Genomic DNA, 24241 nt, shown 5'->3' on the forward strand with positions numbered 1-24241 from the left:
GAGGATTGTCAGAGGATACAGCAGCATATAGATCGGTTGGAGACTTGGGCGGAGAAATGGCAGATGGAGTTTAATCCGGACAAATGTGAGGTAATGCATTTTGGAAGGTCTAATGCAGGTGGGAAGTATACAGTAAATGGCAGAACCCTTAGGAGTATTGACAGGCAGAGAGATCTGGGTGTACATGTCCACAGGTCACTGAAAGTGGCAACGCAGGTGGATAAGGTAGTTAAGAAAGCATACGGCATGCTTGCCTTCATCAGTCGGGGCATAGAGTATAAAAATTGGCAAGTCATGTTGCAGCTGCACAGAACCTTAGTTAGGCCACACTTAGAATATTGCGTGCAATTCTAGTCGCCACACTACCAGAAGGACGTGGAGGCTTTGGAAAGGGTCCAGAGGAGGTTTACCAGGATGTTGCCTGGTCTGGAGGGCATCAGCTATGAGGAGAGGTTGGAAAAACTCGGATTGTTTTCACTGGAACGACGGAGGTGGAAGGGCGACATGATAGAGGTTTACAAAGTTATGAGCGGCATGGACAGAGTGGATAGTCAGAAGCTTTTTCGCAGGGTGGAAGAGTCAGTTACTAGGGGACATAGGTTTAAGGTGAGAGGGGCAAAGTTTAGAGGGGATGTGCGAGGCAAGTTTTTTACACAGAGGGTGGTGAGTGCCTGGAACTTGCTGCCACGGGAGGTGGTGGAAGCAGATACGATAGCGAAGTTTAAGAGACATCTTGACAAATATATGAATAGGAAGGGAATAGAGGGATATGGGCCCCGGAAGTGCAGAAGGTGTTAGTTTCGGCAGGCTTGGAGTGCCGAATGGCCTGTTCCTGTGCTGTACTGTTCTTTGTTTGTTGTTCCTTTCAGGTGTCAAGGAACGCAAGCTCCAGCAGCTGATGGAGACTAATGCCCCTCCAGATCCTTCTTCCTCTTTGCTTCCCTCTGACCCCACTCCTTCTGATCTGACCCCTTGCCGTGTATTCACTATACCCTCTGACCTCCCCCTCTTTGACGTTGAATGTTCTGTACTCAGCAAAGGACTCTGTTTTATCCCCTTATGCCCCCACCTCAATAAATTTCGTGCTCGGCATGACGTTGAGCTCTTCCGTCGCTTCCACCTCCGGACTCACTTCTTTGACCAGGAGTCCTCCCCCCGATCAGTAGACCTACTCATCCGCCTCCAGCATTCTCCCTCTACCTGGACCCCTCCCCCTGGCCTCTTATCCACTCTTGATCTTTTCATTGAAAACATTGAGACATTGGTCATCTCAATTTCTCTGTCCCCCTCACTCACCTGAACCTATCGCCCTCTGAACTTGAGGCACTCCGTTCTCTCAGGTCTAACCCCAACAATGTGATCAAACCTGCAGACAAGGATAGTGCTGTTGTTGTATGGCGTACCGATCTCTACCTTGCAGAGGCTCAGCACCAACTCTCAGGCACTTCTTCCTACCCTCCTCTGGACCATGACCTCACCACCGAACATCAAGCTACTGTCCAGAGGACTGTCACTGACCTCATCTCTTCCGGAAATCTTATCTCTACAGCTTCTCACCTCGTAGTCCTGCAACCCCAGACAGCCGGCTTCTACCTTGTTCCCAAAATCCAAAAACAGGACTGTCCCGGTAGACCCATTGTGTCAGCCTGCTCCTGCCCCACTGAACTTATTTCTTCCGATCTTGACTCTATCCTTTCTCCACTAGTCCAGTCTCTACCCACCTACATCCGTGACTCTTCTGATGCCCTCCGTCATTTTGACAATTTCCAGTTTCCTGGCCCCAACCGCCTCCTTCACTATGGACATCCAATCTCTCTACACCTCCATCCCTCACCAGGACGGTTTGAGGGCTCTCCACTTCTTCCTTGAACAGAGGCCCAACCAGTCTCCATCCACCCCACCCTCCTCCGCCTTGCTGAACTAGTTCTCACATTGAACAACTTCTCCTTCAACTCCACTCACTTCCTTCAAGTAAAGGTGTTGCTATGGGTACCAGCATGGGTCCTAGTTATGCCTGTCTTTTTGTGGGATATGTCGAACATTCCTTGTTCCAGTCCTACTCAGGCCCCCTCCCCCAACTGTTTTTCCGGTACAAACTGTATCGGTTCCGTTTCCTGCTCCCACCCCGAACTGGAAATCTTTATCAACTTTGCTCCTAATGTCCACCCTTCTCACACCTTTACATCGTCCATCTCTGACACTTCCCTTCCCATCCTCGACTTCTCTGTCTCCATCTCTGGGGATAGGCTGTCTACTAATATCCATTATAAACCCACCGACTCCCACAGCTACCTCGACTACACTTCTTCACACCCTGCCTCCTGTAAGGACTCCATTCCATTCTCCCAGTTTCTCCGTCTCTGACGCATCTACTCTGATGATGCTACCTTCCATGACAGCACTTCTAATATGTCTTCCTTTTTCCTCAACCAAAGATTCCCCCCCACTGTGGTTGACAGGGCCCTCAACCGTGTCCGTCACATTTCCCGCACCTCTACCCTCACCCTTTCCCTTCCCTCCCAGAACCATGACAGGGTTCCCCTTGTCCTCACTTTCCACCCCATCAGCCTCCATATCCAAAGGAACATCCTCCGTCATTTCCGCCACCTCCAACATAATGCCACTACCAAACGCTTGTTCCCCTCCCTTCCCCTGTCAGCATTCCGAAGGGATCATTCCCCCCGTGACACCCTGGTCCACTCATCCATTACCCCCACCACCTCATCGCCTTCCCATGGCACCTTCCCCTGCAATCACAGGAGGTGTAATACCTGCCCATTTACCTCCTCTTTCCTCACTATCCCAGGCCCCAAACACTCCTTTCAGGTGAAGCAGCGATTTACTTTTACTTCTTTCAATGTAGTATACTGTATCCGCTGCTCACAATGTGGTCTGCTCTACACTGGGGAGACCAAGCGCAGACTGGGTGACCGCTTTGCAGAACACCTCCGCTCAGTCCGAAAGCAGGACCCCTAGCTTCCGGTTGCTTGCCATTTCAACACTCCCCCTTGCTCTCATGCTCACATCTCTGTCCTGGGATTGTTGCAGTGTTCCATTGAACATCAACGCAATCTCGAGGAACATTTTCCGATTAGGCACAATACAGCCTGCCGGACTGAACATTGAGTTCAATAATTTCAGAGCATGACGGCCCCCCACCCCCCCCCCCACCATTTTACTTTTATTTTTAGTTATTTTTTCTTTTCTTCTTTTTTATATTTTTTTGTGTTTATTTTATATTATTTCATCTTAGTTTGTTCAGTTTGCTTACCCACTGTTTTTTTTCATGTTTGTACTTGCGGCTGTTCAATTTTAAGTTCGTTAACACCCTATCTATACTAATGCTTTGCCTTTCAACACACCATTAACATATTGTTTGCCTTTGCTCCATGACCTTCCGGTCAGCTATTCTGTGACCTTGTCCTGTCAACACCTCTTTTGTTATCTCTTGCCCCACCCCCACTTTACTTGCTTAAAATCTTTTACATTTCTCATATCTGCCAGTTCTGAAGAAGGGTCACTGACCTGAAACGTTAACAACTGATGTTTGTGTAGTGCAGTTTGATCCAATTGCATATTCCCTCCCCAAACCCCATTTTGGAGAGCACACCCATCATGTAGGTGTGTGATATCATGTCAAAAGTCTTCTCCTGGTCCAAGCTGATGAGGCAGGTGTCCACCCTCCTGTCCTGCACATAGGTGATTGTATCCCTGAGTAGCGCAAGACTATCAGAGATCTTCCTGTCGGGTACAGTACAGGTCTGGTCAGGGTGAATCACCAACTCTAGAGCAGACTTGACCCGTCTGGCGATGATTTCGGACAGAATCTTGTAGTCAACATTAAGAGGTGAGATGGGCCGCCAATTTCTGATATTTGCCCTCTACCCCTTCCGCTTGTAGATGAGGGTGATGATCCCTTTCCTCATGGATTCTCACATGCTGCCGGCAAGAAGCATACTCTCGTACACTTGCAGCAGGTCTGGGTCGATCCAGTCCCACAGAGCCTTGTCCTATCTACACCTTCTCCTTTGTTATCTCTTGCCCCAACCCCGCTTTACTTGCTTATAACCTTTCGCATTTTTAATATTTGCCAGTTCTCAAGAAGGGTCACTGACCTGAAATGTTAACTCTGCTTCTCTCTCCACAGATGCTGCCAGACATGCTGAGTATTTCCAGCATTTCTTGTTTTTAATTCAGATATCCAGCATCTGCAGTATTTTGCTTTTATTAAAGAGTAGGGCCCATTCGGGACCAAAGTGGCAATCTGTGTGTGGAGCCGGAGGATGTAGGTGAGGTTTCAAATGATTAATTTTCACCTGTGTTCGCTATGGAGAAGGACGATGTAGGTGTAAAGATCAGGGAGGGGGATATACTTGAACAAATTAGCATTGAAAGGGAGGAGGTATTAGCGGTTTTAGCTAAAAGTGGATAAATTCTCAGGCTCAGATGTGATGTATCCCAGGTTGCTATGTGAGCCAAGGGAGGAGATTGCAGGGGCTCTGACACAAATTTTCAAATCCTCTCTGGCCATAGGAGAAGTGCCAGGGGACTGGAGGACAGCGAATGTGGTACCATTATTCAAGAAGGGTAGTAGGGATAAACCAGGTAATTACAGGCCAGTGAGACTAACATCAATAGTAGGGAAGCTATTGGAAATAATTCTGAGCGACAGGATTAAACTCCACTTGGAGAGGCAGGGATTAATCAGGGATAGTCAACATGGCTTTGTCAAGGGAGATCATGTCTAACAAATGTGATTGAATTTTTCGAGGAGGTGAATAGGTGTGTAGATGAGGGTAAAGCAGTTGTTGATAAGGTCCCACATGGGAGATTGGTCAAGAAGGTAAGAGCCCATGGGATCCAGGGCAATTTGGCAAATTGGATCCAAAATTGGCTGAGTGGCATGAGGCAAAGGGAGATGGTTGAGGGTTGTTTTTGCGAGTGGAAGCCTGTGACTAGTGGTGTACCGCAGGGATTGGTGCCAGGACCCTTGATGTTTGTAGTGTACATTAATAATTTAGACATGAATATAGGAGGTATGTTCAGAGGATCAGAGGGACCTTGGTGTACTTGTCCACAGATCACTGAAAGCAGCAGCACAGGTAGAGCAGGTGGTTAGGAAGGCATATGGGATTCTTGCCTTTATTAGCCGAGGCATAGAATATAAGAGTAGGGAGGTTATGATGGAGCTGTATAAAATGCTAGTTGAGCCACAGCTGGAGTACTGTGTACAGTTCTGGGCGCCACACTATTGGAAGGATGTGATTGCACTGGAGAGGGTGCAGAGGAGATTCATCAGGATGTTGCCTGGGCTGGAGCATTTCAGCTATGAAGTGAGATTAAAAAGGCTAGGGTTGTTTTTCTTAATGCAGAGAAGGCTGAGGGGGGACCTGATTGAGGTATGCAAAATTAAGATGGGCATAGATAGGGTAGATAGGAAGAAACATTTTCCCTCAGTGGAGGTGTCAATAACCAGGGGGCATAGATTTAAGGTAAGGGGCAGGAGGTTTAGAGGGGATTTGAGGAAAATCTTTTCACCCAGAGGGTGGTTGGAATCTGAAACACAATGCCTGAAGGGGTGGTAGAGGCAGGAACCCTCACAACATTTAACAAATATTGAGATGAGCACTTGAGACACCATTGCATACAAGGCTGCGGGCCAAGTGCTGGAAAATAGGCTTAAAATAGATAAGTTTGATGTCCGGCGCGGACACGGTGGGCCGAAGGACCTGTTTCTGTTCTGTAAAACTCTATGACTCTTTGACTCTAATGCCGAAAATCCTGAAAAGGATGCCCCAATAGGAGGTGCTGCTGACAAGCCAGTGGCCTTGGTGATTTTGAATAATGAGCAACGGTGTTCTCCCCTGTGTGCTGATGAATCAAATCAGGTCCCTTAAGGTTTTGTGTTCAAGGGTAATGTTTCCCCATATCCGTCTGGTGGGGCAGATATGTTGATTGTTTTGCTTCGAGATACAGGTCCAAAATTAATGGTACTGGTTCCATCATTAATGGTAGCAAAGATGTGAATTTTCCCCCAAGTAGTTCGGTGAATGTGAGTGTGGAGCATTGTGGGAGGTCACTTATCCATTCCATTGTATAAGGTTAAATCATCATGTGATTAGGTCACCGGTCCTGTTTTGGAAAGGTGATGCTAGGAAATGACTTAACTGGGGAGAAGGTGTTGGCGTCTCCAATAGTTTTGGAAAAGCCAGTTGAGGTTGATGAAACTGAAGTTTCACAGGAAGAACATCCTGGAATATTCCCAGATGGTGTTAAAACAAGATCTCAGGCTCATAGGATTACACAGGATGAGAAGGAGTCAGTGGCTATAAAGGATAAGCTGGATGACTGGTTGGCTGAAATGCTTGTCAGGAATTTAAGTAGCAAAGCTGAATTATTTAGCAGATCGTCTTTGCACAACAGGAAGATCCTGATTTAAAGAAAATATCTCAGATAGTGTGTTCTGATACAGAGGCTGACAAAATCCCTGGGTGCTGTTATGTTAAGAATAATATTCTTATGAGAAAGTGGAGACCTCCCCAGAGACCCACCAATGAGGATTGGGCTCTCGTTCATCAGGTTATTGTTCCCACAGGGTATCGCAGTGAAATTTTGGGAGTTATCCAAGAGATTCTAATTGCAGGTCATTTCAGTATTTGGAATACACAGGCAATGGTAATGAAGAATTTCTACTGGCTGAAGCTGCATAGGAATGTGGTTGATTTGTAAGTTACATGTCAGATGATTGGGAAGCCAGAGCCTTCAATTAAGACAGCCCCATAAATTCCAATACTTTTGAAGAACCGTTTCGTAGGGTTCTTGTGGATTGTGTTGGACTCTTACCCACAACTAAGACAGGTCAAAAATTTCTCCATCATGGATATGTCCTCTTAGTTTCCAGAGACAATACCCTTGTAAAAGATCACAGCAAAAGTTGTGATTGAGGGCTTGATTCAGTTTTTCACTCAATATGGGTTGCCGAAAGAAATTCAGTCAGACCAGGAGTCAAATTTCATGTCAGGGTATTTGGAGAGGTCATGTGTAATCTGGGAGTTTTTTTTTCTTTGGCCTCCTTATCTCGAGAGACAATGGGTAAGCGCCTGGAGGTGGCCAGTGATGTGTGGAGCAGCGCCTGGATTGGGTCAAAAGGCCAATTCTAGAGTGACAGGCTCTTCCACAGGTGCTGCAGAAAAATTTGTTTGTCGGGGCTGTTGTCCGAAGTACGAAAAGTCCTCATCAGGGAACTCCTCTTTGCTGACGATGCTGCTTTAACATCTCACACTGAAGTGTGTCTGCAGAGTCTCATCGACAGGTTTGCAGCTGCCTGCAATGAATTTGGCCTAACCATCAGCATCAAGAAAACGAACATCATCGGACAGGATGTCAGAAATGCCCCATCCATCAATATCTGCGACCACACTCTGGAAGTGGTTCAAGAGTTCACCTACCTAGGCTCAACTATCACCAGTAACCTGTCTCTCGATGCAGAATTAAACAAGCGCATGGGAAAGGCTTCCTCTGCTATGTCCAGACTGGCCAAGAGAGTGTGGGAAAATGGCACACTGACACAGAACACAAAAGTCCGAGTGTATCAAGCCTGTGTCCTCAGTACCTTGCTGTACGGCAGCGAGGCCTGGATAACGTATGTCAGCCAAGAGCGATGTCTCAATTCATTCCATCTTCGCTGCCTCCGGAGAATCCTTGGCATCAGGTGGCAGGACCGTATCTCCAACACAGAAGTCCTCGAGGAGGCCAACATCCCCAGGTTATACACACTACTGAGTCAGCGGCACCTGAGATGGCTTGGCCATGTGAGCCGCATGGAAGATGGCAGGATCCCCAAAGACACATTGTACAGCGAGCTTGTCACTGGTATCAGACCCACCGGCCGCCCATGTCTCCATTTTAAAGACGTCTGCAAATGCGACATGAAGTCCTGTGACATTGATCACAAGTCGTGGGAGTCAGTTGCCAGCGATCGCCAGAGCTGGCGGGCAACCTTAAAGGCGTGGCTAAAGCGTGGCAAGTTGAAGAGACTTAGCAGTTGGCAGGAAAAAAGACAGAAGCGCAAGGAGACAGCCAACTGTGTAACAGCCCCGACAACCAATTTTATCTGCAGCACCTGTGGAAGAGCCTGTCACTCTAGAATTGGCCTTTATAGCCACTCCAGGCGCTGCTTCACAAACCACTGACCACCTCCAGGTGCTTACCCATTGTCTCTTGAGACAAGGAGGCCAAAGAAGAAGAATTGGTCAATGGGCATGAGGAGAGATTTTTAGCACAGGAAGAGGAAACTACCCTCTTAGATTATGTGAGATGATCAGAGAAGATTTCAAGGTTTCTCAGCAGGTGATGAAAACACAAGCAGATAGAACAACCAAGGCACATAGTTTTCAACCTGGAGACAAGGTGCTAGTTTTGTTGTCTTTGCCTGTGATCTATACGTCGATAATGGCCAAAGGGAAATATCCATTTATACCAAACATAATCCATTAAGGTTTTCAGAGAAATTCAAAATCAAGAATGCCAAATTTTTCTGCTGCATCTTAATGTTGTAACTATTTATTCTAAAAATTGTACATGTTACAGGAAAGAGCAAGGTAATTGCTGACGCTCTGTCTAGAATTTAAAGGAATACAACTCTGAGGTATGAAAATACCGTTGTTACCTCTGTGATATGTAAAATGTTAGTGATCAAAATGTTTAAAATGTTATATGTCAATAATATTGTTGAAAAATTACTCTTACTGTAATTAATGTTCTATTTTTAGTGGGGAGGTGTTATGGACACTGGACTTTGGAGTATGATTATGATTTAAAAACTGTGATCTTTAATTCAGCATAAAAAGGATTCAGAATAGACATGTGACCTCACACCAAGACTATCCAGAGACAAACCCGGGGTCTTGGTTACCATGAACCCAAGGAACCCAGGTCAAAGATGCTTTTCAAAGCAGACTGTAAGGTTGTAACACCTGAAGGACAATGGGTTTCGCTCTCCCAGACTCTCAGGTCATAAACATTGAGCCAGGGGCTCTAGAACTGTAAATTCAAGTTGCAATTGCTCACACCTGGAAACAAAGGAAGGCTCCAGGTGGTTTTGATATGGCCAGACCTATGGACTCTGAGTAGTGTAAAAGGCAAATGACTGTTGACTTCTATTCTGGATAACTTCAACAGGCTTTCTTAAATCTGTAGGAAGAAAGGAACACATGAAGACCAGCAGGGGACTCCTCAGAAGAAACAGAGAGGAAAGCAATTGCTCTCAGAACACTGATACAGCGAAAGGCTACTAAGATATGCACCCAGTTCGAAGGCTCAAAATTTGTGGCGAAGAAAAGCCTAACAGGGTCACCATAGATTGCATTATTAAAAGTGGACCAGTCGAGCATGCTTGGAACAAGTGAATGAGGAGGATATTAGCTTTGAGAATGATATTGGGAGATGCAACCAATTGCGACTAGGTGGAGTTTGGGACTTTTAACTGCAAGGATCCACCAGTCATTGGGACATAAGGCCTACGTACCTGGCATTGCACTGGCAATGGAATTCATATACCACAGTACTCATTTGTGTGGTGGACAGAATGTCTTTTTGACTTGATGTCAGCATCCTGTTAGTGGAAAATGCCACTTACGTTGCGACTGCACAGTAGCAGTATGACACAGCTAGCTTCACAGTTGCTCAAATTTTTTCTGAGATAGCTTATCCTTCCAGGATAATTTGAGGTAGACTGGGTGCTTTTCAGGTCCGAAGGTGATGACCTTAGGCCCACTCATGAGTATGCAAAATGCACAATGAGCAATGATCTGATTAGGGTAGCCATTATCCCACAGGGTAGCTTTAATGTGCTTTATTTTGGCATCAAGCTTGCAGTGAGCAAACGGCTCATGCCCGATTTACAAGATTGCCAATCAGGCCACTCTTATAGCACATGGAGCTCTCGGAATCCCAATGCATATATTAACCTGTGAAGGTAGACTCGGAGTAGACAGTAGTAAAGAACCCATTAGCTGATTTCTCAACTAGCACATGAGACTGCTCCATTTCAAAGGTGAATTTGAGCGTGGGATGGAGCGCATTAAGCTGTGTACTGTCTATCACAAGCTTACTTTCACTGGACAATATACGCATTGGGATTCCTACAGCTCCATGCACTACAAGATTGCCCTGGTCGGCAATCTCATAAATAGGACCTGAGCCATTTGCTCACCATGCAAGCCTGATGCTGAAATAGGAATGCATCAAAGCTATCCTGCAGGATTATGGCTACCCTGATCAGATCATTGCTCACTGTGCATCATGCATACTCATGAATGGGCGTAAGACTGCCACTTTCAGACCTGAAAACTGCCCAGTCTATCTGAACTTACCCTGGAAGGGTGAAGTATCTCAAAAATTTGAGCAACAGGTGAAGCTAGCTGTTTCACATTGCTACCATGCAGTCGCAACACAAGTAGCATTTTCCACTAGCAGGATGCTGCCAACAAGCCCCAGAAGATGCTCTGCCAAACACACAAATGAGTAATCTGGTATATGAATTCCAGGTGCAATGCCAGGCACAGAGGCCATACGTCCCAATGACTGGTGGATCATATCAAACAGCACATCTCTTCAGCTGTTTGTAATACGGACAGTACTTACAGTACTCAATCAGCCCGTACTTGCAAAACTCAGAACACAATGTCTGATGTTAGATGTGATTCCACGAATGGACAGCATTTACTGAACAATCCCAAGTGTGCTAAGAATTACACTGAAAACCAATCTAAGATTATCAGTCGAGCTCACAACGTGGCTCACTTAGGCTTGCTAGCATTTACATATATTCATACGCAGGGACCTGTTCGATGCGGGGAAAAGGAACATATCCAGGCATTGCACCTTGTTTGAATTAAATAAAAGCGTGGGGGCAAAAGTAACCTGGTGCATCCTCCAAAGTAACGTCTCGACCAATCAGAAACGACTTGCCAACCAATCAGCATCTGTTTCTCATGCAGTATAAATCATTGCTCCCTTTGAAATTTGACATTCTTACATCTGGCGTGATATGTGCAAGACATACAGCTTCAACAGCATGTCTCTTTTTTCAGAAATACTCAAGTTGTAAGGTATTAGGTGGGGTCAGAGTACGAGGGAATGCAATAAGATCTAAATTAATTTTACTGTGCATGTTTGTAAATGCAGAAAGTGTGCAAAAAAGGTTGGTGAGCTGCAGGCTCAGATAATCACATGGCAACATGATGTTGTAGCAATAACGGAGAACTGGTTCAAAAAAGGGCAGGACTGGGTACTAAATATTTCTGATTACAAGTTCAGAAAAAATAGGGAAGGAAAGAAAATAAGAGAGGTGGGCTTATTGATTAAGTAGAACATTGCATTATTGGAGACAGGATGTCCTGGAGGGATCAGGATAGAATCTATTTGGTTAGAGTTAAGAAACAATAGAGGTACCATTACAGTATTCAAGAGGGCACCAACTAGTGGGAAAGGTATAGAGGAGCAAATTTGCAGGGAAATTAGAGAGGTGAAAAAACTGAAGAGCAGTGATAATGGGGGACTTTACTTAATCTAATATAAGCTGGGATAGGAAAAATGTAAAGGACAGAGAATGGAACAGTTTTTGAAATGTGTTCAGGAGAATTTTCTTATCAGTATGTTTCTGGCCCCATGAAGAAGGAGGTAGTGTTGGATCTGTTTTTGGGGAATGAAGTGGGTCAAGTGGATCAAGTGTTCACAGGGAAACATTTAGGGAACAGTTAGGGTGGTATCATAAGGTTTAGGTTTTCTGTGGAAAACTGTTCCCTTTGGCGGAAGGGTCGAGAACTAGAGGACACCAACATAAGGTGAACAGCAAAAGAACCAACGGTGACATGAGGAAAACATTTTTACACAGCGAGTAGTTAGGACCTGGAATGCACTGCCTGAGAGTGTGGTGGAACATAAGAACATAAGAAATAGGAGCAGGAGAAGGCCATTCGGCACCTCATGCCTGACCTGCCATTCAATAAGATCATGACTGATCTGCCCCAGACCTCAGCTCTTCTTTCGTGCCAGCTCCTCATAGCCCTCAAGTCCTCGATAATTCAAAAATCTATCTACCTCCTCTTTAAATACTTTCAGTGAAATAGCCTCCACAACTGTCAGGGCTAGAGAATTCCAGACATTCACTACTCCCTGAGAGAAGAAATTCCTTTGCATCTCATTTTAAATGAGCGTTCCCTTATTCTGTAACTATGTCCCCTAGTTCGAGATTCCCCCACTAGTGGAAACATCTTCTCAACATCTACCCTGTCAAGCCACCTCAGAATCTTGTGAGTTTCAATAAAATCACCCCTCATTCTTCGAAACGCAAATGAAAAAAGAACAAGAACAAAGAACAGTACAGCACAGGAACAGGCCATTCGGCACTCCAAGCCTGTGCCGATCTTGATGACTGCCGAAACTAACACCTTCTGCACTTCCGGGGCCCATATCCCTCTATTCCCTTCCTATTCAGATATTTGTCAAGATGTCTCTTAAACGACGCTAACGTATCTGCTTCCACCACCTCCCGTGGCAGCAAGTTCCAGGCACTCACCATCCTCTGTGTAAAACACTTGCCTCGCACATCCCCTCTAAACTTTGCCCCTCGCACCTTAAACCTATGTCCCCTAGTAACTGACTCTTCCACCCTGGGAAAAAGCTTCTGACTATCCACTCTGTCCATGCCGCTCATAACTTTGTAAACCTCTATCATGTCGCCCCTCCACCTCCGTCATTCCAGTGAAAACAATCCGAGTTTTTCCAACCTCTCCTCATAGCTAATGCCCTCCAGACCAAGCAACATCCTAGTAAACCTCCTCTGTACCCTCTCCAAAGCCTCCACGTCCTTCTGGTAGTGTGGCGACCAGAATTGCACGCAATATTCGAAGTGTGGCCTAACTAAGGTTCTTTACAGCTGCAACATGACTTGCCAATTTTTATACTATATGCCCCGACCGATGAAGGCAAGCATGCCGAATGCCTTCTTGACTACCTTATCCACCTGCATTGCCACTTTCAGTGACCTGTGGACCTGTACGCCCAGATTTCTCTGCCTGTCAGTACTCCTAAGGGTTCTGCCATTTACTGTATACCTCCCACCTGCATTAGACCTTCCAAAATGCATTACCTCACATTTGTCCGGATTAAACTCCATCTGCCATTTCTCCTCCCAAATCTCCAACCGATCTATATCCTGCTGTATCCTCTGACAATCCTCATCACTCTCCGCAACTCCACCAACCTTTGTGTCGTCCACAAACTTACTAATCAGACCAGCTACATTTTCCTCCAAATCATTTATATATACTACAAACAGCAAAGGTCCCAGCACTGATCCCTGCGGAACACCACTAGTCACATCCCTCCATTCAGAAAAACACCCATCCACTGTTACCCTCTGTCTTCTGTGACTGAGCCAGTTCTGTATCCATCTTGCCAGCTCACCTCTGATCCCGTGTGACTTCACCTTTTGCACCAGTCTGCCATGCGGGACCTTGTCAAAGGCTTTATTAAAGTCCAAATAGACAACATCCACCGCCCTTCCCTCATCAATCAGCTTCGTCACTTCCTCGAAAAACTCAATCAAATTAGTAAGACACGACCTCCCCTTTACAAAACCATGCTGTCTCTCGCTAATAAGTTCGTTTGTTTCCAAATGGGGGTAAATCCTGTCCCGAAGAATCCTCTCTAATAGTTTCCCTACCACTGACGTAAGGCTCACCGGCCTATAATTTCCTGGATTATCCTTACCACCCTTCTTAAACAAAGGAACAATATTGGCTATTCTCCAGTCCTCTGGGACCTCACCTGTAGCCAATGAGGATGCAAAGATTTCTGTCAAGGCCCCAGCAATTTCTTCCCTTGCCTCCCTCAGTATTCTAGGGTAGATCCCATCAGGCCCTGGGGACTTAGCTACCTTAATGCTTTGCAAGACACCCAACACCTCCACCTTTTTGATAATGAGATGACTGAGACTATCTGCACTCCGTTCCCTAGGCTCATCATCCACCAAGTCCTTCTCCTTGGTGAATACTGATGCAAAGTACTCATTTAGCACCTCACCCATTTCCTCTGGCTCCACACATAGATTCCATCTCTGTCCTTGAGTGGGCCAACCCTTTCCCTGGTTACCCTCTTTCTCTTCATATATGTATAAAAAGCCTTGGGATTTTCCTTAATCCTGTTTGCCAATGACTTTTCATGACCCCTTTTAGCCCTCCTAACTCCTTGCTTAAGTTCCTTGCTACTGTCTTTATATTCCTCAAGTGCTTCATCTGTTCCTAGCCTTCCAGCCCTCACAAATGCTTCCTTTTACTTTTTGACTAGGCTCACAATATCCCGTGTTATCCAAGCTTCCCGAAACTTGCCGAACTTGTCTTTCTTCCTCACAGGAACATGCTGGTCCTGGATTCTACTCAGCTGACGTTTGAAAGACTCCCACATGTCAGATGTTGTTTTACCCTCAAACAGCCGCCCCCAATCTAAATTCTTCAGTTCCTGCCTAATATTGTTATAATTAGCCTTCCCCCAATTTAGCACCTTCACCCGAGGACTACTCTTATCCTTATCCACAAGTACCTTAAAACTTATGGAATTATGGTCACTGCTCCCGAAATGCTCCCCCACTGAAACTTCGACCTCCTGGCCGGGCTCAGTCCCCAATACCAGGTCCAGAATGGCCCCATCCCTAGTTGGACTATCTACATACTGTTTCAAGAAGCCCTCCTGGATGCTCCTCACAAATTCTGCCCCATCCAAGCCCCTAGCACTAAGTGAGTCCCAGTCAATATAGGGGAAGTTAAAATCACCCACCACTACAACCCTGTTACCTTTACATCTTTCCAAAATCTGTCTGCATATCTGCTCCTCTACCTCCCGCTGGCTGTTGGGAGGCCTGTAGTAAACCCCCAACATCATGACTGCACCCTTCCTATTCCTGAGCTCCACCCATATTGCCTCGCTGCATGACCTCTCTGAGGTGGCCTCCCGCAGTACAGCTGTGATATTCTCCTTAACCAGTAATGCAACTCCCCCACCCGCTTTACATCCCCCTCTATCCCGCCTGAAGCTTCTAAAGCCTGGAACATTTAGCTGCCAATCCTGCCCTTCCCTCAACCAAGTCCCTGTGATAGCAACAACATCATATTTCCAAGTACTAATCCAAGCTCTAAGTTCATCTGCCTTACCTGTTATACTTCTCGCATTGAAACAAATGCACTTCAGACCACCAGTCCCACTGTGCTCTGCAACATCTCCCTGCCTGCTCTTCCTCTTAGTCCTACTGGCCTTATTTACTATGTCCTCCTCATTTACTTCACTAGCTGTCCTACTGCTCTGGTTCCCACCCCCCTGCCACACTAGTTTAAACCCTCCCGAGTGACGCTAGCAAACCTTGCAGCCAGGATATTAGTGCCCTTCCAGTTTAGATGCAACCCGTCCTTCTTGTACAGGTCCCATCTGTCCCTGAAGAGAGCCCAATGGTCCAGATATCTGAAACACTCCCTTCTACACCAGCTGCTCAGCCACGTGTTTAGCTGCACTATCTTCCTATTTCTAGCCTCACTGGCACGTGGCACAGGGCATAATCCAGAGATTACAACCCTAGAGGTCCTGTTTTTTAACTTACTACCTAACTCCCTAAACTCCTCCTGCAGGACCTCATCTCTCTTCCTGCCTATGTCATTGGTACCGATGTGTGCCACAACATCTGGCTGTTCACCCTCCCCCTTCAGAATGCCCTCTGTCCGTTCAGAGACATCCTTGACCTTGTTTAGCCGTTCTTCATAGGTCAGCCCCTTCATCCCAGGAATCAGCCTAGTGAATCTCTTTGGAACTGCCTCCAATACCAGTATATCCTTTCTTAAATACGGGGACCAAAACTGTACACAGTACTCCAGGTGCGGCCTCACCAACACCCTGGACAGTTGTAAAAAGACTTCCCTATTTTTAAACTCTCACCCCCCCAGCAATAAAGACCAAAATTCCATTTGCCTTCTTAATTACTTGCTGCACCTGCATGCTAACTTTTTGTGTTTCATGCACAAGAACACCCAGATCCCTCTGTGCTGCACTTTTTTGGAGTCTCTCTCCATTTAAATAATAGTCTGCCTTTTGATCCTTCCCACCAACGTGCATGACGTCACACTTTCTTATATTAAACTCCATCTGCCAAGTTTTTGCCCACTCAATCTATCTATATCCCCTTGCAGATTCCTTATGTCCTCATCACAACATGCTCTCGCACCTAATTTTTTATTCTCAGCAAATTTGGATATATTACACTCTGTCCCCTCCTCCAAGTCATTAATATAGATAGTAAATAATTGTGGCCCTTGGATTGATCTTTGTGGCACTCCACTAGTTACGTCTTTCCAACCTGAAAAAGACCCATTAATCCCGACTCTCTGTCTTCTGTGTGTTAACCAATCCTCAATCCATGCTGATACATTACCCCCAATACCGTGAGCTCCTATCTTGTGCAATAATCTGTGGCACCTTATTGAATGCCTTTTGGAAATCTAAATACACGACATCTACCAGTTCCCCTTTATCAACTCTGCTTGTTAACTCTCGCAAATTTGTCAAACATGATTTCCCTTTCACAAAACCATGTTGACTCTGTTTGATTGTGTTAAGCTTTTGTAAACATCCTGCCATTTCATCCTTAATGATGGACTAGAGCATTTCCCAATGACTGATGTTAGGCTGACTGGCCTATAGTTTCCTGCTTTTTGTTTCCCTCCCTTCTTGAACAGGGGCATCTCATTAACAGTTTTCCAATCCGCTGGGACCCTCCCAGAATCCATTGAGTTCTGGAATATTTTGACCATTGCCTCCACTGTCTTTGCAGCCACTTCCTTTAAAACCCTTGGATGTAGGCCATCAGATCCTGGTGACTTGCCTGCCTTTAGTCCCATCAGTTTGTCAAATACTTTGTCCCTCGTGATGGAAACTGTTACAAGATCTTTCCTCCCATTAGTTCCTTGCTTATCTGATATCTGTGGGATGTTTATAGTGTCCTCCACTTTGAAGACCAATGCAAAAAATTGGTTTAATTTATCTGCCATTGCCCTGTTCCCCGTTATCAATTCTCTGGTCGCAGCCTCCAAGGGTCCCACGTTCACTTTAGCTACTTTCTTTCTTTTGAAATACCCGTAGAAGCTCTTGCTGTTTGTTTTTATATTTCTTGTCAATTTAATTTCATAATCGATTTTCTCCCTCTTTATTAGCTTTTTAGCCAGCCGTTGCTGGTTCCTAAAAAATTCCCAATCCTCTTAACTAGCAAGAGTTTTTGCCGCTTTGTATGCCTTAGTTTTTGATTGGATACTCTCCTTGACCGCCTTTGTTAACCAAGGTTGTTCAGCTTCTCATCGAGTCCTTCTTTTTGACCAGGATAAATTTTTGCTGAGCGTTATGAAATATCTAGTTAAATGTCTGCCGCTGCTTATCCACTGACCTCCCCTTAGTCTATTTTCCCAGCTTGCTTTCGACAATTCTTTCTTCATACCTTTGTAATTGCCCTTATTTAAGTTGAGGACACTGGTTTGAGACCCGAGTTGCTCGTCCTCAAACTGAATTTGAAATACCACCATGTTGTGATCACTACCCCCTAGAGGATCCTTAACTGCGATATCGCTTATTAATCCTCCCTCATTACACATTACTAGATCTAAAATAGCCAGTTCCCTGGTAGGTTCTGCAATGTTTTGCTCTAAGTAACAATCACTGATGTGGAAATAAATTCAATGGAGGCACTCAAAAAAGAACAGAATGAGCACCTAAGGAAAATAATATGCAGGGCTGTGATGAAAGAACGGGGGAGTAGAACTAGCTAAGTGGCTTGAGCAGACAGTGGGCACACAGACAACAGGCCGAATGGCCTCCTTCTGTGCTGTAACTACTCTATGATTCTATGGGCTGGATTTTTTAAACTCGCCGCCGACCTAGCACAAAGAAAGATGGTTGTGGTTGTTGCAGGTCAATCATCTCAGCTCCAGGACCTTACTGCAGGAGTTCCTCAAGGTAGTGTCCTAGGCCCAACCATCTTCAGCTGCTTCATCAATGACCTTCCTTCAATCATAAGGTCAGAAGTAGGGATGTTCGCAGATGATTGCACAATGTTCAGCACCATTCGCAACTCCTCAGATACTGAAGCAGTCCGTGTCGAAATGCAGCAAGACCTGGACAATATCCAGGCTTGGGCTGATAAGTCGCAAGTAACATTCGTGCCAGGCAATGACCATCTCCAACAAGAGAGAATCTAACCATCTCCCCTTGACATTCAATGGCATTACATTCACAGAATCCCTCACTATCAACATCCTGGGGGTTGCCATTTACCAGAAACTGAACTGGAGTAACCATATAAATACCATGGCTACAAGAGCAGGTCAGAGGCTAGGAATCCTGCGGCGAGTAACTCGCCTCCTGACTTCCCAAAGCCTGTCCACCATCTACAAGGCACAAGTCAGGAGTGTGATGGAATACTCTCCACTTGCCTGGATGGATGCAGCTCCAACAACACTCAAGAAGCTTGATGCCATCCAGGACAAAGCAGTCTGCTTGATTGGCACCCCATCTACAAACATTCACTCGCTCCACCACCGATGCACAATGACAGCAGTGTGTACCATCTGCAGCATGGACTGCAGCAATGCACCAATGCTCCTTAGACAGCACCTTCCAAACCCACGACCGCTATCACCTAGAAGGACAAGGGCAGCGAATGCATGAGAACATCACCACCTGCAAGTTCCCCTCCAAGCCATACACCATCCTGAATTTGAACTATATCACCGTTCCTTCACTGTCACTGGATCAAAACCCTGGAACTCCCTTCTTAACAGCACTGTGGTTGTACCTACCCCACATGGACTGCAGTGGTTCAAGAAGACAGCTCACCACCACCTTCTCAAGGGCAATTAGGAATGGGCAATAAATGCTGGCCTGGCCAGTGACGCCTACATCCCATGAACGAATAAAAAAAAAGGAGACTGAGAGTCGGGATAATGGGCAGTTACTCTAATTGGCAGGATGTGATGAGTGGTGTATTGCAAGGATCTTTGTTTGGTCCTCAAATATTCACCATATTTATTAAGAACTTAGATAATAGGTTAGAAGCCACAAATCCAAATTTGCCGATGATACAAAGATAGGTGGCATTGTAAGCTGCACAGATAGAATCACAAAATTACAAAGAGATATTAATAGATTAAGTGAATAGGTAAAACTGTGACAAATGGAGTTCAATTTAAGCAATTATGAGGTCATCCACTTTGGACCTAAAATGTACAGAATAGGATACTTTCTGAATGATGAAAAGATAGAAGTCCAAAGAGACTTAGGGATCTAGGTACCTCGATCAATAAAATGTTATGAATAGGTAAAGAAAATAATCAAAAAGGATATGTAATTCTAGCCTTTATATCGAGAGATATAGCATACAATGGGGTGGAAATTCATGCTTCAACTAAACCAAGCCCTGGTTAGAGTCATAGTCATAGAGTCATAGAGTTATACAGCACAGAAACAGGCCCTTCGGCCCATCGTGTCCGTGCTGGCCATCAAGCACCTAACTATTCTAATCCCATTTTCCAGCACTTGGCCCCGTAGCCTTGCTGGACGACACTTGGAATACAGTGTGCAATTCTGGGCACCACACGTTAGAAAGGATATATTGGCCTTGGAGGGAGTGCAACGTAGGTTTACCAGCATAATACCCAGATTCCATGGGTTAAATTATGCAGTGAAATTATGTAAAATAGGGTTGTTTGCCCTGGAATTTAGAAGGTTAAGGGGTGATTTAATCAAGGTTTTCAAGTTATTAAGGGGACCTGATAGGGTAGATAGAGAGAAACTATTTCTGCTGGTTGGGGAGTCTAGGACCAGAAGGCACAGTCAAAAAATTAGAGACAGACCTTTCAGGAGTGAAATTTGGAAACACTTCTTCATACAAAAGGTGGTAGAAGTTTGGAACTCTCTTTCGCAAATGGCAATTGATGCTAGATCAATTTAAATTTAAAACCGGGATTGGTAGATTTTTGGCAACTAAAGGTATTAAAGGATATGGGGCAAAGGCGAGTGTCTGGAGTTAGGTCGTAGATCAGCCATGATCTAACTGAATAATGGTTCGAGGGCTAAATGGCCTAATCCTGTTCCTATGTCTTAAAATGGCAGATCGTGCACCAAGGCAGCATGAGATGAGGACTGACATACTTCAGGCGTGCACAAGGGATGACCTCACCATCATCGTTCAAAAGATGGCGATTGGCATGGGTTGCACTGGAAGTCATTGAGAGTGGACCCCTAGTATTTTTTCATTGCCTGACATAGCAAGCAGTGGGTGCTACAGAGCCCAATTTTGCGGCCTAAATTCTTTGTTCAAAATTTAATTTCAGTATGACAGTAAGCTGCCATTAAAATAAGCAGCACAGAGAATTTATAAGACAAGTACAATGTAAAAAGGAATTTGCTATAAAGCTAAAATTTTTGATAGAAACAAACCAGAGCTGATAATTACCAAAGATTTTGTCGATTGAAGTGTTGCTGGGGAGTGTACAGTTGAAGATTGTGAATTGCCTCTTTAAACGCTGTGGAATGTCATTGCGCCCTCCCCCTGGATGGATCATTGCAGCCATTAATTGCACATCAACTACTTTCGTAAAGGCTCCTGGTTTATCCAAGTTGTACATTCCTTGCATTTCTATCATTTGACGAACTATTTCATTAGTAATCTGAAAGACAAGACAAATGTTGCTACTTCAATTTTTGATGGTTGTTTAATGTATGATACTAACTCATGAGTGAGGCTGTTTTGTACTTCATAGCTCATCAATTCAGAAAAAAAAAACTATAGTTCCCCCAATATAAAATAAAAACAAGAAATGCTGGAAATACTCAGCAGGTCTGGCAGCATCTGTGGAGAGAGAAGCAGAGTTAACGTTTCAGGTCAGTGACCCTTCTTCAGAACTGGTAGTTCCCCTATCACAGTATACAGAATGATTCCATGGCCTTTACCTGCATAGTCCAATATATAAGTGTCACAAACTGGTTGACTGGTTACCTTTATTAAAATTTGTAGGATTTATGTTTTTTTAACTTTTCTTTTACAATGTGAGCTAAATTTGAAACTACTCATCTACAATGGTGAGAAAAATTAAAATAGATATATAGCTAATAATGGACAAATAACTACTAGGATAAAATATCAGTTTGGCATGATAAAAAGCTGTTTGTGAAATGTTTGTGAAAGTTGAATAAACTCATAGGGACTGAAATCATTAGGACAATTTACATTGCAGCAACTTCTGGCCTCCACTGGGGTGCTCCAGTGATCCCACTGGAACTGATCATCATATTAATTGGTGGGCCAGATGTGCAACTCTTGTGTAGTATGCAGCTGGGAAGAGTGGAGGAAATTTAACATGCCACCACATTTAAAAGCCTGCTTCAATTTAAGTAGCTCAAAGATTCCTGGAGCTACAACAGGTCTGTTTTCTTCTCCAGCTTTTGGCAAGGATGTTCAACTGCAGTGATTTTTCACTAACAGATTCCGTATGCTTTCTCTGTATATCAGGTACTGGAAGATCTGAAGGAAGGGCTCAGGCAACTCAGGTTGGCAAAACAAGGGACAACCAAAACTTTTCTGGCACAGACTGACAGATTCTTCTGGATGAGATTTGCTAGTGGGGATATCACCAGCTGCACTTGCAAAAAGGAGCCCACAAAACAGATATCAGATATATGTCAAGGACAGTGACTATGGTGCTGAGTGCCACCTCTCTCACAAACAAGACAACACACCACATTGGAAAAGGTTAATGAGATAAAGTAGACAGGCAGGATTAATGAGCTGCAACATTCCATTTTGCATGTAACATCAGATTCACTCTACTGATCATTCTCCTTCCTTAAATAGAATAACAAGACACACTGTGGGCTGAATTTGATGAGCCCGCCACCGATCCCGGTGGTGGGCCTGGGAAATGGCGCCGTTCCTGTCCGTCACATGGGCATCCACCCACCGCAATTAAATGGCAGGTGCCCATTTTGTATATTGGAGGTGCGGGTCCCCCCACAGTCACATATTGGGGGCGGGATATGATTAATTGATAATGGCCTTAGTTCACTCTGGAGTAGGTGCTGACACCATGTTTAAAAACCTGTCAGCCCTGCATTCACTACAGTCTTGGAAACAGTGCAGCATCTAACTCTGTCCTGCTGTTTCCTACATCCCCCCCCCACCAACCCCCACCCCCCCAAGGAAGGCAGAAAACAATGCCTGAACAAAGGCATAGGCTGGCCCCATGGTTCAGTGATGCCTCCCTGCAGATCCTCCTCCAGGCTGCAAGGAAAGGCTGGAGGTTCTCTTCCACTGTAATGGCAAGAAGACGATCTCCGGCCTGACTAAGCATGCCTGGGTGGAGATCACAGAGGAGGTTAGCAGCCAAGGGGATACTCAGCACAATTGGATCAGGTGCAGGAGTAGGGTCAATAACCTACTTCTTTCAGCCAAGGTGAGTGCTCCATACCACTCGCCTCCTTGAGGCTTGCATGTGAGTATATGGGAGTTTGTCCAACATGGGGAGGGTGGCAGTGATGCAACGTTGCCCGAGTGCTTCGAGTTCTGTCTCTTCCTGACAGATACATGGCTGCCTCTTAGCCATAGGCCACCTTCCTTCCTCAACTCCCATGACAGCGAATGTCGGCATGAGAGACATTAGATTCCCCAGTAGGGGTTAAGTTGCTGAAAAAAAGCTGAACTATCATGTTGATCTGTATGCCATTTTGAACCATCTCCATCCTTCCTCTTGCAGGACAAGAGGGCCCATAATAGGAGAGAGATGTCCTGGACAGGTGAAGGAATCCCAGCTACTGATCATCCTGTCATGGTCCACAGACCTCAGTCGAGGAAAAGGCCTTGGAGCTGGCAGGCAGACAAGTTGGCTGATCAGTAGGCGATGGAGAGATTGGAGTCCCTGAGCAAGACAGTGAGAATTTTCTCCCATTGGCATGTGCATCAATGTTGGAGACCCACATAATGCTTAGTAAGCATCAGGAGAACTGCAAAGCTTAAGCCTTATGTGTTTGAGTTCTCTCATGCAAGCGCCCATTCGCAGGAGCCCACAACCACTGGGGTACAGTCGCCCATCTCTGAGGAGGAAGAAGACTCAGAGGCCGCATTGTCCATGACTCTCTTGTACCCACCACCAGCGCAGATACTTTCATCTCGATGGGTACAAACTCGGCTTTAGCACCTAGGTCACAAGCTGGTGAGAGCACCACATGCGCACACACAAGTAGCTGGCGGAGGCTGAGGCAGCTGAGGCCTCCTACAGTTGGAGGACTGTGGCTGGCCAAGCCCATGCAGAGCCCCGGGATGATGAAGAGCCTCTGGTGTTGACAGCACTGGGCATGCTGGAGTTGTAAAGAGGGATAAGGCAAAATCTGACAAATGCCAGAGGTCACATGCAGCCTTGAGCGGACGATGGATGAGTCCGTCCATGCCACGACATCTGCCATGTCTCAGGCATGTGAGCACGTGGCTTTCTCCATTGAGAGGTTAATGACACTTATGGAGAGCCAGATCCCACAGATCCGCATGGGCCTGGATACAATTGCCTTGGCCATGAGGTCAATGCTGCAAAGGCAAGGTGAGAGAGGGAACAGGAGCTCAGATGATACTCCTTCTCCTGGACCTTCTCTGGTGAGCAGGGAACTCAAGAGAGCCTTCAGAAGGAGGAAAAGAGGCTGCCATCCACAGCTAGGGTTTCCATTCAGGGCAGTCTGAGTGTGGATCCCGGCTCCTCTGCCCCTCCACCAGTGAGCCTAGCTCCAGCAGCTGTGATGCCTGAGGACAGTCCTGCACCAGTCCAGGACACCCCCAGGCATCCGGGGCCTTCCAGGCCTCAGGAATCCAGAGGATGTCCACCAATGTTATCATGGGACAAGTGGGATCCTGAACGGAAGTCCTCCTCCAGCCCAGCTGCTGCCAACAGATCACACTGTGTAGGAGCACCCACAAACGGATTTAAAAGATCACATAGCAACACATTTGGTTTCAAATAGTTGTTTGGTAGTACAGAATTTGAGTAGTGCTGAAAATAGATACAGGGGGTGAGATTTTACATCGGACGGACAGGAGCTGGCCACCGACGTAAAAGTCGGCTGCTTCCGCCCAGCCCGGGTATCCGACCTGCATTTTACGGGTCCCCGG

The 24241-nt window shown here is 45.6% G+C and overlaps 1 protein-coding gene across 1 annotated transcript in view; it reads right to left on the reverse strand.

The window, feature by feature from the left end:
• Window positions 1–24241, reverse strand: part of LOC137367179 (dynein axonemal heavy chain 8-like) — a 2062041-nt gene that overhangs the window by 584819 nt on the left and 1452981 nt on the right. The window contains exon 82 of the mRNA XM_068028615.1: window positions 20546–20759. Coding sequence (XP_067884716.1) covers window positions 20546–20759 — 214 coding nt within the window. The remainder of the gene's footprint in view (window positions 1–20545; window positions 20760–24241) is intronic.

This window comes from Heterodontus francisci, chromosome 3 (assembly GCF_036365525.1).
Source record: "Heterodontus francisci isolate sHetFra1 chromosome 3, sHetFra1.hap1, whole genome shotgun sequence".
NCBI classification, from domain to species: Eukaryota; Metazoa; Chordata; class Chondrichthyes; order Heterodontiformes; family Heterodontidae; genus Heterodontus; species Heterodontus francisci.